General features: G+C 42.1%; 1 protein-coding gene across 1 annotated transcript; it reads right to left on the bottom strand.

Moving 5' to 3' along the window:
- Window positions 1-35: 35 nt before the first annotated feature.
- On the bottom strand, window positions 36-19,714 carry urb2 (URB2 ribosome biogenesis homolog). The gene is made up of 12 exons (XM_085398879.1): window positions 19,613-19,714; window positions 17,847-17,997; window positions 17,582-17,758; window positions 16,225-17,351; window positions 15,988-16,126; window positions 12,454-14,896; window positions 11,612-11,772; window positions 11,258-11,368; window positions 8,345-8,587; window positions 5,255-5,351; window positions 3,491-3,624; window positions 36-449 (listed from the first exon to the last, which is right to left on the bottom strand). Exons 2-12 carry the CDS (start codon window positions 17,970-17,972, stop codon window positions 252-254), a joined length of 4,956 nt encoding a protein of 1,651 aa, XP_085255005.1. The 5' UTR covers window positions 17,973-17,997; window positions 19,613-19,714; the 3' UTR covers window positions 36-251.
- Between the last annotated feature and the right edge of the window lie 363 nt (window positions 19,715-20,077).

Here is a 20,077-nt window from a genome sequence, read left to right on the forward strand (position 1 = left end):
TTGTCTTGGTTTTGAAGACAGGACTTCTCACAACATTTAACAAAATTGCAGAAATCATATATTTATTGTCTTAGGTACAAAATCCACCGTCTTAATTTTACAATAAACTCCGAGGAGCAAGAACATCAACAGTGACATCATATGGTATACAAAACTGATTTTCTACTTAAAAATAATCAAACATAAGCAGAAAATCTACTTTTGTGTAATTAAACTGAAACCTAAACTGAAACCAAAGGCGATTTGGGCAGTTAAACAGTGTACTTTTCCTCTCCTTGCCTCTGTGCTTTGTGATAGTGGGTGTAGCTGCCGTACAGCTCGTTGAAGACCTCCCTGACTCCCATCGGCAGTCCTGCCCTCAGAAACTTGATATCCTGCTCCTTGCACAGGTCCAGTATCAGATAGATGCCCTCAGTAAGATGCAGCTTCACGTCTGGTCGCAGAGTAACCTGGAGAGGTCATTTATGAAAGAGGACGAGACAGCAGAGACAATAAGAGATACAAGAAGAATTTATATGAATCTGAGGTCAGACATCATTTGCTCATTTCATAAATCACATCTGTGTTCCAGCGAAATGATGATCCTGTGTACACACATCTCTTCCTCTCTGTTTTGCACTTAACAAGGTCAAATTTGCATAGGAATATGATACCGTATGCTGCAATATCCATCAACCCGATGTCAACATTTCAAACCGGAAATTATGCGCCGAAACAGTTAAATACACATTTAAGTCGTTAGTTCAGCCATAAGTTTCAATTAGAGAGACATCAAAGGACAGATATAATCATTTATACTGACAAAAACTATATTACTGCAAATGCTCAGAGTAGGACTACAAAAATTCAACAATGAAGATCAATTAATTCCCCAGAAACCCAGAAAATATCTAAATACAGAGCAGTCCATAGCAACGGTCCACAAACCTAGATTCAAACTTCCAGGTGCATCCCAAAAAGAGTTTCTCAAATAGGATCGATAAACATCACAACTTAAAAAAAACAACATGATCTACATTAATTTGCAGTTTGACACCTCATGACAGCAGATTTTATAGTAATAATCAGCAGTTTGCGTCACTGTTGCTCCAAAATGCGCTAAAAATGTAAAAAGTTGTATTTTTAATCCCACGCTGTAGTTTACATATGAAATTCAGTACAGGGTTTTGCCTGGGGGATCAAGTATACGTGGCGTCACACTGCTGCAGAGGATTTTTTAGTTTTCTGAAAATAGGAAGGTCTTACACGTTTCATCTGCACCTGAGTGACAGAAGCAGAGCAACGTGTTCAGCCAACGACGGGTGGAGCTGTCTTACTCTAATAACACGTAAAATAGTCAAACAACAATGATTGTGCTCAGTGGACCCTGCACAACGAGCCAAGTGGATATTCAATATCGTCTGGTTATTCATCTCTGTTACACTACACTGCCACAGACGCACAGGTGTAACACACCATGACCTGATGCTATCAGCGGTGACCGCAGTCTACAGACCTCTGACAATGAGCGAGGAGGTGATGGCTGCTCTGTGCTGCTGACTGTACCTGTTTAACGATTAGATAAAACCTGAGTCACATAATGATAGGCTTCACACATGAAGGAAACAACCCACCATGGGGATTTCTGCAAACAAAGCAGTCAGCAGCACATAGTAACTGCTTTGTGTGCAGAAAAATACGAAACTGAGACAGAAGAGGCAGAAAATGAACATGATAACCAAAGCTATGTAAAGAACTCGTCTATTTCCGCTTTTTATATTTACATTCAGTGTTTACTTATAAAGCACTACTTGTTTTTGCTCGAAAATAATACAATTATATTCAATTTTTTATGGTCCAACAAGCGTAACAGAAAACCCCCAACATGTGTTTATTTTTCAGGTGATGATAGGATAAGATTTCCTGTTCTGTTTTCTGGTCCTTGTTTCAAAATACTAAATTTTTTTTGGTATTTTTGGCTTCTCGTTTATATGTTTTATTTTACTTCCTGACAGAGTCCAGCTGATGGCTAGGTGTGCGTGTGTGCTCAAACCGGGGATCCTTCATGCATAAGACAAAAGTGTTAACGACTACATGCAGAGCGACAACTGCACAAAACAACCGATGGTTTTGAGATTGCATTTTGCCAAACAAACGGCCTCTTTTGGCCTCAGCACAGGACTGTTTACTGGCAACCAAATCCTGCTCATCATATAACTCTACATAGAAGAAGGGCAAACAAACAGAAACCACAAAGCAGAAAATCACCAAAATCATGCTCCTTGTGACCAGATTTTACGCATTCATACGCATGCAAATATCTGTTTAAACCTAGATCAGTCTACCCTGTGACTGATAAGTTCGAATCGCCCCTTTGCTCATCACGTGAGGTTTGGAGCTTTGCTCAAATCTACAATTCAGCACTTTGCACACCGACGAGTAGTCTCACAGTGGATTGCACATTTGTGCAAATACTGTCTCGATCTTCACTGGTCCTAACCGAGGGGAAACAAAACTGCAGTTCCTCCAGGTGTCACTTGAGGCTTTCTGCAAAAGCGAGTCAATCCCCATAGATTCCCGTATTAAAATGCCTTAACGTTACAGTATTAAAAAGCATATTTACAGGGTGATATGAAATCATAGCTTTCCCACTCATACAAACTCCATGTTTGGTGATTTAATTTAATAAACTGTTGATAAAATGTTGCTTTGCTGCTCCACAGGAGGTTTGCTTCAAAGAGCCACGAGGAGAAGCTCTGACACAGAGGCAGCTAAATTACAAAGAGCACAGAGTCTTTAAACTATTCCCATAAGTCCAATTTTAGGATTATTAGATGATTTACGGAGTACAAAGAATCCCAAATATGACTTCCACGCTATTTCTGTCTGTCTGTCTGCCCGCCGGTTTGCTCATTTTCTTTTTCCCAGTATGCGACTCGACTGGAAACTGCTGAGTCAGGCTGGCGTCATGTTAAATACAGTCTGGCTCCTGAGAGCGGCTGCTCTCAGGAGCCAGACGTGACTCACTGTACTGAGGGAGCTTCACTCCAGCACTCAGAGTTACAGTAATCCTGGACCTGTTCACTGAGATTTGTGAACATCTACAGTTTGGCCAATGGAAATCACCGCTTCTGAGCTTCAGCGCCTCCATCGCTCAGCTCAACGGCTACCAGACAAACTGGGCTGGATCAAAGGATCATCTGAGATCCTGCTGCCTCTTCCATACATCAATGTCTGTGTGTGTGTCACTCACAGCTGTAGAAAATCACAGGGGATGACAGATGGGGAACTGTCTTGGCTTTCTGTAATACTATGAGTGTGTGTGTGTGTGTGTGTGTGTGTGTGTGTGTGTGTGTGTGTGTGTGTCTGGCATTTCATTGCTCTGTCACCAAATTGTAAAAACCATCAGAAAGAATATGTTTCCAGTACAAATATTAGTAAATCAAGACACAGAGAACATTCATACTGTGTGTGTGTGTGTGTGTGTGTGTGTGTGTGTGTGTGTGTGTACCTTCTGCAGCTCTGTGACGTACTGAGCCACCATGAAGGCTGAGAGCGCGGTGAAGCTCTGAGCAGCTGCAGCAATGTGAGAGTACATCCTCTCTACGAGCCTGGAGCACTGGAAATACACATCACTGTCTGGACCTTCAGAAAACAGAGAAAGGTGTTCATGTTATTCAGATGTTCATATGTGGAATGTAAAGATATTCTTTACTTTACAAGATTCTTATTTTATGTTACCCAAACCAAACTAATGAGCAATAGATAAACTGGAGCGTAACACTGCATTGACCGGCCGGATGTTTTCAATGACAGCTGGAGATACAAAGCTGCAAATCCATGATCTGTATATAAAAGATGGACATTAGTAATGGCTCGTGTCACAAGCAAATTGAGCTGTTTTAGCTTCTAGGTGATCTTTTAAGAGCATTGCCTTCTTAGTGTCTTGAAAGCAGATTTGATGATACAGCACTTTATCCTCCATTTTGACTCTAACTGGGGCCATAATTTGCAAAATGAGCACCACGTTGCACTTACAAAACTCAATAATCTCATAATGAAAATGTTTAATGAACAAAAAAACCAAAGAGACATTTGAGAGCACGCCGAAAATGTCGTCAAATTTTGCTAACGTGGCCTGTCGTTTTGGTGGCCGATCGTGCGCCTCTCAATTTTTGCAACTTGCCATATTATGGTTGAAGACACGAGCGTAACAGTGCAGAAGCCCAGAGAGTGACAAATTATACAGAGGATGTTGCAGCGACTTCCTGTGAGCTAACAGCGGTGTAAATAGAAGTGACAGTGCGATGATGTTGCGCACCACACAAAGCGGCCAATCCGGTGGCGTACCCGCACCTTAAACTTGAAAACAAGGTGACAACAAGCCAATCTATGTGCTTTTCTATTCTGTTATTCTGTTCAGCTTCATTCACACAGCTAAAATCATTAAGGGAAACACTTGATCATCAACCTGTGCGCACACTAAAGCCTTTTTTGGGGAGTTGTCTGCCACCAATGCAGGGAAATGGATTCACAATAGTTTATGTTACCTAACTGATCAGGTGTCCCCTTAAAATCTCTGATTAGTATATTGTTGTATCACACTGAAAGAAGCTGGATAGGTACATCCCTAGAAATGTCCAGTTCTTATATACAGTCTGTGCTTCAGCCTTTTTTCCATTTCTTTAATTACACAGTGAAGCATTAATCAATCATACATGTTTATTTCTACAGATACAAGAGCCTGAGGACAATATCATCATGGTGTGATTGCAGCATTAAGACAGCTGAAAATTTAAAGCTAAACCCCAGAGTGCTCATGCAGCACTCTTATTGGTACAGAGAATAGTTCCTATGGTGACTAAGTAGGAGGTTACTGCAAACAGAGGTCTTAAATTTACAGTGGATTTAAAATGAGAAAATGAGCCTGTAACCTTCTCTACTTCTGGGAGGCTACTGCCAGAAGTGTTGAAACATGTGTGGGCATAGCACAAAGTTTGTGTCAGCTCCAGATTACACAACGCAATTTATTATTCTTCAGTAATCTGCAGTTTTATTTTTTGTTGGGAGGACGGTAACAAAACACAAGCCACATCTGTAGTGAACAGTGAACGCTAGTACAGCCCCTTCATCAGAGTAAAGCAGACTGTTTTTCTGGGCCTTGAAGACATGATAACGTTTCCTGTTATGTCTTTCACCTACAACTTTACACTGTGCAGTCCTAACAGCCTGACTGAGCTGGTTTGGCCACATTAGTGAACGATGTTAATGTTACCTGCGTCACCGTCTCCTCTTTGCCGACCTTCCTGCACAATAGAAGCCACTAGACGGTAGAAGACATTTAAGAAGGAGGGAGCTGCGTTTAACATCGCCTGGAAACACACACAAAAAGTAAACAGTCAGTAACATATATCTTAATAGGTCATACTTCTGCCTGATAAAACACTGTTATACTGCAATTGCTGAAAAGCAATAGATCCTGGCAGAAAACTGTAGACTCTTAAATTCCCAGAAGAGTCATTAGATTTATTCTTGAGGATTTGCAACTGACTTTGGATTATGTTACATTCCATTCACACCACTAATACAGCATTAACATGAATTGTGCTCAACCCGACCTAAACTCATGAAATACTGTCATATGTGTGGTAAAACACTCAAAGGAGGACAAATGTTACATGTTTTTAGGATCTGACAAACACAGAGCAGAGAACTGAATCCAAGACGGTTTAAAAAAAAAATGGACTAAGCAGTCCTGACAGATCCATCTGTTACATCGCTTTCACAGAGTTGTAACGGAGCAGCCATAAACTTAAAGCTCGCAAAATGACTGAGGTAAAAGTTGGATTCCCGCGAGAGCTACGCATGCATTTTTGTCTGTACCTTGCTCCCTTCGGGGAGACTGAGGCAGGGAAGGAGAGACGGGAAGAATATAAATGAGGAAGGGATGATGTCACCAGCTCTGGTTGGAGCTCAGCAACGGTTTCCATCGACTTAAACCTGCTCCATGCCAACCTACCCGGCCTGCCAGCTCCCCGACCTCTCCCTGCTGAGCCTCCTCCCTCACACCTCTCTGACATAACCCTCTTTTCTATTTTGTCTTGAAACTTCCCTCATGTATCACGTTCTCCATCTCCGGTTTTATCCTTTCATCTCTTTATCGCTTATCTTTTACTCCTGTCTCTTTCTCACTCTGCTTTCCTTCACTGCCTCCTTTTTCCTTCCCCCTTCTCTTAGTCGTCTTTTGTCCTTGCAAACATCTGATATCACTTAGCTCGTTCATGGCTGGCTTTATTTAACACAGCTGCCCCATTTCAGCCCGGCTTTGTCGCTGTTACTGAACAACAAACTGTCAACATTTTAGATTCAGAAAAACTGAAAAAATTATCGCATTAACAAAGCCGGAGCAGAATAAAGCGTGTGGGCCGGGATGTAGATGGCTCCATTTCTTCAGGATAAAAAAAAAAGTTCATTTTTACGACCTTTTGGGTGCAAAGTGAACACTCCCAGTACAAGGCAGAAAAAGTAGACATCGTGATGTTTTCCATGCAGCTGGTGAGCTGCAATATCCTTTTGTTGAAAGCGGAATTCCTTCGAGGCATCCTGTGAGCTCAGCGGCACCACATACCACATTTTCTTCAAATCAAGGATTCAAACCAGCAGCCTTGACCTACAGAGACCTTCATTATACAAGTGTGTAGGTCTGATTTCATAAGTCGGGGGCAGAGTGCAGGAACAGCTTTTAAAAAGTACCTTTTTAATGTTCTTTAGCTGTACAAAAGCATCTTGTAGAAATTTATTAGAAAATTATCTATGAGAATTAAACTGCTCATTCAGCTTTTTGTAATAATAATGTAAGCGAGCAGCCGCACCCAGCAGCCTGGCTGCGCATTACAGGCAGCAAAGCCAAATAAAAACCTGTTTGGTCAGAATGCATTATGAATGTGGTGACAAGGAGTTTGCAAAGTATTTTAAGGTCTAGATTTACGAGTGAAACTGGGCGGTAGCTGGATGGTTACACAGGATCTTTGCCTGTTTTATGAAGTAGACAATGATGGCAGAGTTCATGTTTGGAGACAGAGCCTGATGGTTCAGAATTTGAGTGACCATTCTAAAAAAAAAAAAGTAGGTGCTACCTTAGGCCATAAGTCTTTGTAGAAGTGTACTGGAAAACCTTCTGGTGCTGAGAATTTATTGTTTGGGAGATTTATTTATTTGTTGTGGATCATGAGTAATGTTCCCAGTGGAATCCTTTATAGAATGAATAACTGTTTTTTTTTCACCTAAACGTTGAAATAAAGTCTTATTTGATATCAGAGTGGTGTGACACTTTGATCTTGTTGTCGGTACTAAAGTAGATCAGCAGCGAAGAGTGGCCTCACATCAAGGAGGTCATTCAGTGTTTGGAGTCCAGCTGCAGTTTACATAAACCTTACCTGCTGCTGAGTTATGGCTGAAAAACGATCTGTGTTTCTGCAGTAAATTAATTAACTGCTCATCTTTTTGCATAAAACACCAGGAGCACATAAACTCTTGAGTCAAGGCTAAAAACATCTTGTAACAGGTTAAACTGATCCTGAACTTTGGACACTGAAATCTAATCAGCTCATCTGCAATTCAAAGAGAAAGTTTGTTTGCAATTTGAAAATTCCCTTTAAGACATTCCAGAGAAACTTTCATTACTGTTCGCATGTCTCTGCCCAGGACACCAAGATGTTCCCAAGCCCATCGTGAGATCCTGGGCTCTCCAGTCCCTAACAGATCAGCACAGCGTCAGTATCACTGGTACCAATCCATCCATCCATCTCCTGCTCCATTCTCCCCTCCCCTGACCCAGAGTGAGCACTCCACCCTTTTCCAGCTGACAACTATGGTCTCAGATTGGTGCTTATTCTGGTCCCAGTCACTTCACACTCTGCTGCAAACTGCCTTAATGCACACTGAAGGTTATCACCTGATGAGCCCAGAAGAACCATGTCATCTGCATACAGCAGCGATATGATCCCAAGGGTGGCAAAGTGGAAACCCTCTGCTGCTTGGCTGCAACTAGAGCTTTGCACAATGTGAACAAAGCTCTTGGCACGCCTGTACAGGAACTGTAGGCAAGTGCAGTTTAAAGAACATACTTTTTCCACATTTCCAAAGCCACTGTCATGTGCATTACAATGTTCAGTGTCTATTTACACGCACAACACCTTGACATGGTCAACTATTTTAGAGCTAAGCAGCAGTGAAACACATTTTATATAATTTAACTGAATAAGTTCTCACTTATTAAAAAGCAATCCCCTATGCCAGACTGGACCCTCTTACACACTGCATGTTTCACACCCCTGCACCACTTCTTTTACCTGTCCCTTCATACCTGAGGATGACACTGGATGATGGCGAACAGCGCCTCGTGAACAGCCAAGAAAGCTGAATGATAGACTGTTGGGGTCATGTGGTCAAGGGGGACTGACTGGAGCGCTCCAAGAATCAAAGTCACATGATGAGGGCTGGTGATTTGCCCCTCCCCCTGTCGAAGCAGTGATGTCATCGACATTATCGTGGGAATGGTAAAGGGAAGGGTCAGCGAGACGTCCTGACTGGATAATCTCACTAAGAACTGTAACACAGAAAGACAAAGACACAGTAAAGGTTCGATAGATGAACACGTACAAACAATGAGAGCAAGAAGCTACAAAAATCCAAGCCTTCCAAACATTAAAGTATTTCCTTCACAACTCATCTTTTTTTTTTTTTTTTTTTTTAAAGCTTTCTGGATGTAATGAATACCGAAAATACATATTTAACAAAACTGACAACAAAAGGCTGTTTCACAGCAGACATGACTTCCCACAGCAGCACAGGTGTGCCTAACAATATTAACAATGGACCTGTTCATCGTATTTTAAGGTCCCATTAAATCAAGTCAGTGACAATGAGCCAGCATGCAAAGCAACAGAGTCCACATTCACAAAGTACTTGGCTCAGAGTAACTCCCAGAAATGAAATTCCAAGTGTCAATGTTTTCTAAGGACTGAAAGTTTGAACTAAACCCTGCAAAAATAACAGCTATTTACAAATATCTCAAACACCCAGGAAAGCCCTTAAGGTGAAAAACCATTAGGAGTACTGAGGATGATTTTTAAGAGAGCAAAGGCCACAGCCACAGCAACCCCCGCCCACGCCTTCTAGCAAGGACATTACATATTTGCAGTTTGCATTTGTTGACTGATTCATGGTGTCAGCTCATGCAAAAAACACAGTCCACCGAGTAGACAGGTAGAGCTGGAGATGAGGCTGGAGAGATGGATGACCTCATGAACTATTCATGCAGTGAGATTTTGATCACGTGGTTATAGGTGACTAACGGTGATTACATAACTGCAGAAACGACTCAGTGCATGCATGCAGGCACGCCTCACTGGTGGGCTCTGGGAATTGGTTTAAGAAGGAGAAATGTTTTCCAAACCCTGGAGTAGTCGTTATTTTGCACTTTTCCATATTACAAGCCTACATTCACACACAGTTACACAGCACTTTATTGTATGACATTAAAAGCTTTCTACTTACCACACACATAATAAATAAAGAATAAATAAAGAATAAATAATATAATTTTAAGATTTCTAAAATACTTGTGTTTCCTATGTTTTTAACTGGTGGTCTAATACATTTGTTAAGCATTGTAATACTGTACTAAATAAATGCAAACAAAAATATAACAATCGGCATGTAAATTAAAGTAGTTTTGTGTATTTCCAAAGAGAAATCGTGACAAGTAACCACCATTAAGGAGCTGAAGAAAAAAAGATTTTAATAAAATTCTGCCTCTTCACTTAAAAGAAGAATTTAATTAGAATATTTTATGCTTTTGAACAGGCTCTCTCTCACATGTATAAAAATACAGACTTGACAGATAACAAAAGCGTGAGTGAGGGGATGTGTGTCTATCAGAGCACTCCGTGTGAGTGGGTGGGGGTCTTGATGAAAAGGCCAAAAGAGCATAAGTGAAAATTACAAAGAAGATGAACAAAAGACTGTGGCTGTCTTTGGGCGCTGGTGGCTGTCAAGCATTAAAAAATTACAGGCATTTTTATTGAATAAAAGAATAAAAAAGGTCCCATGTACTTCCAGCGCATGGTCGCTAAAACCATCACAGATGATGAGCCGGAGATCGGACTGTCGCGTCTCATCATCATGGCCCAGTATCTGCTTGTCTTCACTATAATGTGAATGTTAAACTGATTATTCTTGTTTAATGGCTTTTACCTAAATAATAATAAAAAAAACCATAAATCCTAAACATGTAAGCAGTCATTTAACTTGTAGTTTGAAGCCAGTTCATTTTCCAGTCACAGTTTCTGACTCTGGCCTCAAAACAAAGCTGGCTTCATTTCGAGGCGTGCCCCACACCCATAACCCCGTTTGTCATCATTCCAGTGATTCCACACCAGGTGTGCAAACTGATTTAACCGTCTTTTTTTGTGAAACAAACAACTGACCAATGACACACAGCATTCCCGCAATAACACAAAAGGTTTTATATTCTTTTAGCTTGGACAGCAGCTCCTCCCGACAGGCAGGCAGGGAAACTACGAGCGTGAAATGCATTTTGTTTCTAAAACACTGTCCTCACTCTCTTCATGGTGATCTGGGACATTTTGGTGGTCTGGCAGAGATTTTAATACCAATTTTAAAAATTACCGCAGTAACCCAAAGTAGGTCGTTAAAATTAGGGGAAAAAATCATAATAATTTTAAACACAGTTCAAACCAGCATGCTATTGAACTGAAAAATGTGCATACATACAGGGGATGCGATTAAACTTTAAATATGATTGAGATTAGACAGAAGGATCAGAAGAAGCACATGTTTTGGAGCATAAACACCATGATGTAATCAACTGATATTCCTGATGGTTTACAGCTTCCACCTCAGCCTCTCTGCAGGTGCAGGTGGGGCCAATAAGAGACCCAGGAAGCATTTGACTTGCACGTCTCAAGAGGAAACCACTTGGGAAACAAAGCTGACGGTAGCTAACACCGAGCGCCGCCAGAGGCAGTCCAGTCGACTGACACAGGCAATGCAGAGAAAAAGGCAGCTGCAGGCAACAGTTAACAAGCCTACCAGAGGTTGCCTACAGTCTCTCTTACTGTCTTTATTGTACATTTAAGGGGCCCCTTTTAAGTACTGTATATATGTGCATGAGTAAAGTGGTGCTTTTGTGTGTGTGTATTCTCACTGCATTAAACTCTGTATGTGTTCGAGTGTGAGTGTTTGGTTTTCTCACCACCACAGCAGATATAATCTGTGGTGCAATGAGCCACAGAGCTCTGGAGCAGGTTTCAGGCAGCTGACAACAGGACAGCAGCTTAATGGTGATTACTGCAGATAGTGCCTCCTGGAGAGCAGCAAACAGATAGAAGAGTTTGAAAAAACAGTTAACACAGAGTATTAAACATTCTTATTCACTGTGGGGGAAAAAAACAAACCAAAATCACAACCTCCCATTTGTCAGGTAGATAAAGAGAAAGCCTCTCATCTAAAACATTGTATTAACAACACAGAAAAATCTAAATTGTGCAGATTCTACAGGTTTTAAGATCATGAAATCTGAAATAGGAAAATTCAGTCTCAGCCTCACCCTGCAGTTTCCTGCCCTCAGCTTGCTAATGTCCAGTCCTTCCCTGATCGTCATCAGCAGTAGATTAAATCGACTTGTGGTACTTTTCGCCACCAAGTGGCGCAACAGCTCCTGCACAGCCGGCTCCAGCTCACTGAGGTCAGTTGAAGGCAGCCAGGGAGCTGAAATCAAAGAGATCGAAAGAGATTTTAGCAAGAAAACAGAATCATTAATGTGCTGCATTAATAATAAATCAGTCCATTCAATAACACGATGGATGCAAGCAATGGTTGCTTCACTGAGTGAATGGGTTAAATGCAGAGAGGAATTCCCCCACAGGGAACAATAAAGTACACATAAAATATACTGATCCAAACAGAAATGTTGTCACTAAAACTGACAAAGGCAACAGGGAGACTGGTTTCATAAAAAGGGGTTTATCAGGCTTTCTCTTTTATTATTTTATTACTTTTTGATCTGTGTGATGTCAACCAGAACAGATATTCTTAATTAAATATTCTTAATTGTGTTTGCAAGGAGCAGCCAATCAGAAGAAAGTTGCACCAAGGCCCCAGGATAAGTTGTCGAACTAAGCATCATGTAAAGCTGCTCTAGTGGAGCCCAAGAATCCTCTGCAACAGAATTCAAATTCAAACAACTTGAAATTTAACTAGCTGGGTTGAATCTGACTGTCGTACGTGCGACAGAGAAAAGCTCATTTTCTTTAACAGATGGCATGAAATACTCCCTTAGTTGTATTCCTGTGTCAATGTGTGCGATGTGCAGAGGTAATTACTGAAAGGACAACACTGACTGATTGCACAGGTGAATGAGATGTTTGTTTTTAATATGGTTGCATATACCTGTCAGTAGCCTGTGCACAGTCTGCAGTATCTGAATGTAAAGGTCATCCAGCTCATTTCTTCCCTTCTTCATCCCTCCTTCCTCCTCCGTGTCTTTTCCCTCCACCATCTGCACAGCTTGGTAAAAGGAGGACAGGAAGCGGAGAGAGGAAACCAGGAAGTCCATGGGCCTGGGGGCAGAGCTTATTTCTTTAAGGATCTGCTGGCAGAAGCCCTGATAAAGGCTCATATGAGTGAGCCTGGTGCCACTGTGCTTGTTCTCATCCTCCACTGAGAGTGAGGACAGCTCAGACTGCAGCATGACTGTTACGACATCTACTAGAAAAGCTTGACCGAGGATGCTGGCGGGCTGGTTCACCCCCTCACTGAGAGTTTGGGGCTTTAGGACAAACTCGACAGCTGGTACCAGCGAAGCAGTTATTTTTGCAAGTATTTGGGTTAAAATCTGATCCAGTGCCTTGCTTCTTCCCAAATTGGAGATCATCACTTGGGAGAAAGAAGTCACAGATGCCAGCAAAAGATGAACTGATGACAAGGAAGCCCCTGAACTGGATTCAGCATTTTGTATGCTTGTCACTTCCTCGCTAGTAAGATAGGAAGCAAACTGGTCCAGGTTGAGTCGAACACTACTGTTTCTGATAATTATCAAACTGACTAAGGTCTGTATGAAGACCTGCACCGCTTTGATAAAATCCAACCAATCAGTGCTGCATGTGGCTTGAGCTCTCGCACTACTTCTATGCCACAGGAGAGACGACAAAGCGGCCTGCAGCAAAGTACTACCGTGCATGAGCTTCAGAACACTTTGGAAATTCTTACTCTCTAGGAGATGAGTGAGAACCCCGAGCAGCTTTCCTAGGAACAGAGCATCACCTCCAGATTCTGTCATCCTCTCTGGCTTACAGGAGGTGGAGGTGAGCATAAAGAAAAGCAGGAGGAACACACAGGAGAGATCCTCGGAGCTCAATCCATCTGGATGTAGGATTGTTAAGATTTGAAGTAAGCCTACCAGCTCCCTGCTTTCTGTTTCAGTCAGCAGTACAAAAATCTCTCCAGTTTTAGAGGATGTCAAAATATCCTCAACTATAGTCTCTTTCTTCACCAGCGTGGGCAGAGGCTGACTGGCATCTCTCTGTGAAGAGACTGCCTCTCTTTCCTGAAATGTCAGAAGTGTGGAACAAACCTCGGGTGTATGTGCTGCCCCGAGCACACAGATAATCCTTTGTGTGAGCGACCAAACTGTGGCGGAGAAAAGTGAAGGCAACTCAGCAAGCATTGGGCTTTGAAGAAGCTGCGAAGATATGAGGGAGACGGTCAGAGAGTCGGGCGGCAAGTCTTCTGATCCGTCTGTCCGTCTGTTCAGAAATGAGCTGATAAGTACGTCAGCTATGCAGCGCACGTCTTCGCTGCTCAGGTGGCAAAGGATCAAAGGTAAGTTGGTCGTAACAAGATACCAGTGCGCTGCAAAGTAGGAGCTGGTGGTCACGCTGCTGATCTGCCTGTCCCACGCCTGCTCTCCATCCAGACTCACCTCCAGCTCAGATGTAGCTAAAATAAACTGTGCTGACCTTTTTAGAAGCGCTGCGGTGCTGGATTCGCCTAATAACACGTCGTCCAGCAAAATCTTCTTCATCTGCTGTAAAGTGAGGAGCTTGAGCAGCATGCAGCTCATTGGGCTGTAGGAGGGGGACGGACGGTGACAAGCAGGTAAGATGTCACCTGATAAAAGACTCTCTATGTCAGAGATTGGAGAACTAGAAGGAGCTTCATCAGGAGATGCATATTTGTAGCAGTGCATGTGGAAGAGTGTATCCACCTCCACCCAGGTGTATCTGAGCAGGAGAGCTGCCTCCAGGGTCTTCTGCTCCCACAGTGCTCCAGTTTTAGACTCTGAAGGTTTCTCTTTGAGGTTCAGACTTTTTCTGCCTTTCTTTGAGGCCTTCTGAACTGAACTTGTATTTCTATTCTTCTTCTCTGTTGAAACCACACGTAGTAACTCCTTTATCAAGCTCTGAAACCCCTTCATTAGGTCCTGACTCTGCCTCACCAAGGGAACAGGAGAGGCATTGTCTAGAGTCTTCAGATTGAATAAAACAGCATGAAGCAGCTGACTGAGGGGGAGGAGTTTGAGAGAAGCGTCTTTTCTCTCTTGGTCCTCATGTTCTCCATCAGTCTCCATTCGCTCTCCCTCTGTTTTCTCCTTCACCAGGTCAGGCAGTATGTATTTCCTAATGGCCTCCATCACCGATGAACAGATCTCTAAAACTTGGGATGGAGGTGTGTCCAGAAGGCAGGTCCTGAGAGAGGTGGAGATGCTTTCAGGCAGAAGAGGAGGTCGAAGGTCATCCAGAGCAGGCTGGCAGATCACTGACACGAGCTCAGAGAACAGACGAGGCAGCTGACGGAGCTTAGTGTAGGTCTGGAGGAGGCTGCACACCATGAGCTGTTGGCAAGTAAAGTTTCATTAAAACATCACCATCTGAATATTCATAAATTAAAATGAATAAACTCAATTCTTAAAAAGTTGGTGGTGCTGTATAAAATGTATATTAAAACAGAACACAATGATCTGCAGATTTTATAAACTCACAGAAAAAACACAAAAACATATCAAATGCTTACATTTAGACATTTTCACATGTCATGACAAACATCAGCTTATTAAAACATTAAAAAAGCAAAGAGTTTTAATCTCATAATCTATAATACATAATTTCAAAAATTCAGGGATTTTGGAGAAATCTAACAAAGGCTAACAAATCAACACTGGATGACTGAACTTTGGACCGTCAGTTAGCCATCATTCTGTCATGGAAATAAGGAACACTTCCAGAAATCCAGAAAACTATTTTGTGGTCAAACAAATCCAAATTTGAAATTCTTTCTAGAAAACACGAACACTGCGTCCTCTATACTAAAGAGGAGAAGGGACCATCTGGCTTGTTATCACCGCTCAGTTCGAAAGCCTCCATCTCTGAGAATATGAGTGTGCATTAATGCCTATAGTATTGGCAGCTTGCACATCTTGAAAGGCAGCATAAGGGCTGAAATGTATATACAGGTTTTAGAGAAGCATGACCTATCTAGGTGACATCTGTTTCAGGGAAAGACTTCCTTGTCTTCCTTCCATATTTCAGCAGGTTAATCTGCAATATGCAGTTTAGCAATGCTACAACTTTATTACAGCAGCATGGCTTCATAGGAGAAGAGGGTCCAGGTGCTGAGCTGGCCTGCCTGCCTGCACTCCACACCTTTCATTAAGGGAAAACATTTGCACATAATGAAATGAAAAATATGACAAAGAAAACCTGGGACTGTTGAGCAGCTAAAATCCAATATGAGGATATACAAAGGTACTTTTTCTCAGTTTAAACAGTTAATATGTTTTCTGTGTTCTATTGTAAATAAAATATGGGGTTATGAGATTTGCAGATCACAGCATCTCAACTTTTAAGAACTGAGTTTGTAATTAAAAACACTGATTTATTGTCCTTTTTTTTTTTAATTTGTAAAATATAAAAGTTAAATGAAGACCTGTCTGGCGCGTTGCACTCGTGCTTCCATGCATTCGGCATTAATCCAGGCTGAAGATAAAAGCTGGTCCAGATCTGGCTCGAGAATCAGATGATTGAGACTCAAAAGCACTTTCAAACAGCGGTACCACGATGGAATGCTGAAAGTCAAGACGGGAAATTTTTCTATCATAAGAAAAGAAAATTATTCTGTAATTTTATTGGAATAAAAATGTTTTACAGAGAAGTTGTTCTTTACCTCGGCTGGGCCTCGTTGAAGAGCAGTTGTCCCACGGCTCTGTAAAAGTTGAGCTGGACGTCTTTGTGTCGTATCCTGTCTGCGGCCACATTATAAATACCGGTCGACAGCGCCTGGCTTAGGAGGGACTCCACAGCCAGCAGAGCCAGGTTCCAGTTCTCTGGGGAGCTCATGGAAGCTGGAGGTGACTTCTGCTCACCAAGATGAAGATCTAAAGTTGGAACTAATCTGCTTAGAAAGTAGAAACACAGCATCCTCTGCTCCTCCTCATCTTCTACCCTCGCTTTCCCGTACTTTTCCAGAAAAAACTTAAACAACAGACACAAAGCACTGGACTTCACAGGGTAATGTAGTGATGGCTCACAGTAACCCCGGTCGCTCAGTTTGGAAAGTACAGCGTTGACAGGCTTGAAAGGCCCCTTTGTCCCTCTTGAACCACGTTTCCCAGAATCCTCTTTAGGTGGAAGGAGCTCCTCCTTGTACAAGTTCAGGTGCTCAGAGGGGAAGAGTGCCAACTGAAGGATGGAGTCCATCTTCATGCGGATGTCTCTACAAAGCTGTTGACGGAGACGCAGGTGAGCGAGACGCGCTGCAAATTCTCCCGAGGTCAGCAGGTGCCGGAGCAGGACGAAGGGTTGGAGTAGGTGGTTTGTCACCATACTAGAGACTCTGCTAGGATTGGCTTGTTGTCGCTGCACTGACAAATACGATGACAGCACCTGAAGCAACACCTCAAATAGGTTAGCTGAATGGAGGTTTTCCTTCGGCTTGGAAGAGGATTTGTCAACGTCCGACTGTGGCTGATCTACTGAACTGCCATTCAGCATGTCCATCTGGGAAGTCTCCATATTTGTTGCAGGTTCAGTCTGAAGACACTCGGCCATCGATTCATCGTGACTTGTGACAGGCTCCTTCTTTAGGTATTCCATGGGCAACTGCTCCTGCAGCTCACGACAGGCCAGCGAGCAGAGCTTGGCCAGCAGATCAACCATAAGTTCATACTTAGATGTAAAAACAGATGAGAGTGCAGGAGAAGAGAAAATGCACTGACACACGCTCAGTATATAGGACACACACCCCGACAACTTGGAGCCAACGTGTGCGCACTTCTGCAGCTGGTCAAGCAGCTGGAAGCAAAGAGAAAAAGCTGTGAGTAAAACTTCCACTTGTCAAGTTAGTAATTCTGGGACCTTTTAGTATAATTGCGTCTTTATCAATTCATGCTACAACTGTAGTATTAACCCAGAACTGTGCAGGACATGCTCTTACTATCTTCTAATGACACAAGACAGAGTCAGAGGAGATCACATGTGCTGTTATATCACAGACATGATTTCTGATTTAACTGCTGGAGTACCTGTGCCATGTTGAGCTTGAGAGTGATGGTCTTTCCCTGCTTGAGGAAAGACTGGAGCTTCCGGCTGTGAAGCACATCATCAAGGTAGCACCACAGGCCTTCCAAGAAATCCTGGGAAAACTCCACCTTTTTACTGTAGTAGAGTGAGAGGGCATGGGTGCACCAGTCCAACAGCACCTACAGACAGATTTAGGTTAGCTGCTGCTTAATACACGCCAAAAAAGAAATTACCGCGCTACAAACATTCACAAGCTTCCACTTTTACCTGTTCTTTGTTGGGCAGCAGGCACTGTGAGGAGATCCAGGCAAAACGTGCCAGCTTCAGCTTGTTATCCCATGGAGTCTGTGGGCTCTTTAGTTTCAGGTGGATACCCGAGTAGATGGCAGCCATCGCTGCAGCTGCTGATGCAAAAGGTCTGGAAAGACAGGAAGAAGACAAGGAGTGAGCGGTTACACAGAGGAGAAGAAAGAGGAAACCTGGATATTCCTGATAATCATTAGTGATGGTGAAACCAGCTAGCTGGGATTATATAAGACAGACAAGGAAACAGAAAGAGATAAGTAAGGCTTTTCCTGACTCTTATTTTATGCAACAATAATTGGAAGTTTTACTTCATTTTATTTTTATAAATAGATGCTATAGAAGTATGTAACTGTCTGTCAGTTATAAAGTAATATTCAGATCCTGTTTTTTTATATAAAAGGGAAAAAACTATTCCATCCATTTTTTTTAGTTTATTAGCATCCTCCAAATAGCTGCGATAAAATGAAAAGAATTACTATACACATGAAGTAGTTTAGTGACAAGCAAATTAAGTTTGGCACAGTGTTTAAACAAGCTGTCTGAAACAGTTAACCACATCATTTTAACTTCAAAAAGCTTTTTATATGTATTTGTCAATACCCTGAACTTCACCTACTCCTACTTAAATAACAGGAAATAGTGTCAAGAGTGAGGGGATATAGTGTTCTATAGAAGTGGCTGCTTGACTTTATTTTAGCACCAATGCGTGTCTTAGTATTTGTGACATATGTTGTAATGTATATATACACATATATATGTAATGACACTGTGAGTTTTACCTATGAACAAACAGCAAAACAGTTGTGTTAGGCTTCATCTAAATTATCAGACATCAGTTATCCCCATCATTGCAAACTCTCTGTACTCACTAGACTGCTCCCCATCTGTCTAACATCTGGATTACAACCGGATGTGACTACATTCAAGGCGGGGTTTTTTTCACTTTATTGATCAAACAACTGATTATTTATATCTATTAAACTAATTATGAGCACAAAAAAAGACTGGAAATAAGCTGGCTGGTCTGACGAGTCTCAATTTTCTGCTGTGAACTGCTGTGATCAGCTCTCAATTCAATATGGTCCCCTTTGGGATGTGGTGGAAGACGAGATTCACACAGTGGTGAGGAAATGCACCTGACACATCTGCAGCTGTTGTGTAATACTATTATGTCAACATGGATCAAAATCTCTGAGGAATGTTTTCAAGATGAATCCACGAAGATTTAAGGAAGCTCTCAATGAAAAGGGGATCAAATCCGATATTAGCAAGGTGCTCCTAGTGAAGTGGCCTGAGAGTGTATCGCTTTGCACTATTTAAAAGCAGCCCGAGAAGTCTTTACAGCAGTGATAAATTTTTCTTTACCGTTTTAAACAAAAGTCATCAATTCATAATCTAGAACTGATCGTTTTTATGCATTCTGTCGTTTTATATTATAGAGTACTTGTTGTTCCGAGTTTATTTGCCCATCTGTCGGAGTTACTTTAACTTATAAAGTAAAAAAAAAAATCATTTATAAGAATGATAAACCAGTAGAAGTCCCATCACAGAAACACACACTGACATGCTTAATGCTAACGGCTAGCTACGCAGCATATATTGATACTAACGTGGACTAATCCCGGTGCTGCTAGCCGCCTGCACGCATACAAATCAGCTCAGAACGTCTGATTTACTTGATTATTACCATCGACCCACATCTGACAAATTTAGGTCTTTCAACTTACTGCTTTGGAATCCGCACGTGTCTCCTGTTTTCTGATTTGAACGACCCCTCAACTTTCACCCTGCCGGCCCAGGCACAAGCAATCGAGAGACGATATGAACCTGTCGGCTTGAAGTACGCGCACTACGCGTACTACGTACGGTGCGTACTATAAGTACGAGAAGTGCGGAAGTGAGAGGCTTGTGAAATGGGACGGTATACGCTTCGTCGCGCTGTTCAGGTTGCCTAGCAACCATGATACTAACCGCGAGACACCTTACATACAGCATTGTTTGACAGAAATGAAGGAGAAAAATGTTTTGTTGGTCATTCATTTTTGTCATGACATCACTTTGATTAGTTGAGTATCTGAGGCTGAGACCACGGGACTGTAAAACATGATTGTTGGGCTTCATTTCTGTGCTGAACAGTCATTTAAGATTAGTTAGTAAATAACAATTAGTTAATGTTGTTCATGAGACTAAAA

Source organism: Rhamphochromis longiceps, linkage group LG1 (assembly GCF_057381845.1).
Source record: "Rhamphochromis longiceps isolate RC_006_pf linkage group LG1, R_longiceps_female_GT1.1, whole genome shotgun sequence".
NCBI classification, from domain to species: domain Eukaryota; kingdom Metazoa; phylum Chordata; class Actinopteri; order Cichliformes; family Cichlidae; genus Rhamphochromis; species Rhamphochromis longiceps.

Bases quoted from the DNA above. Each gene is read 5' to 3' on its own strand.
- urb2 (XM_085398879.1), bottom strand. From the start codon at position 17,972: ATGGCTGCCATCTACTCGGGTATCCACCTGAAACTAAAGAGCCCACAG. The intron at 17,352-17,581 runs GTACTCCAGCAG...CTTTGCTTCCAG, and splicing joins TCAAGCTCAACATGGCACAG to CTGCTTGACCAGCTGCAGAA. The intron at 11,773-12,453 runs GTATATGCAACC...CTTTGATTTCAG, and splicing joins TGTGCACAGGCTACTGACAG to CTCCCTGGCTGCCTTCAACT.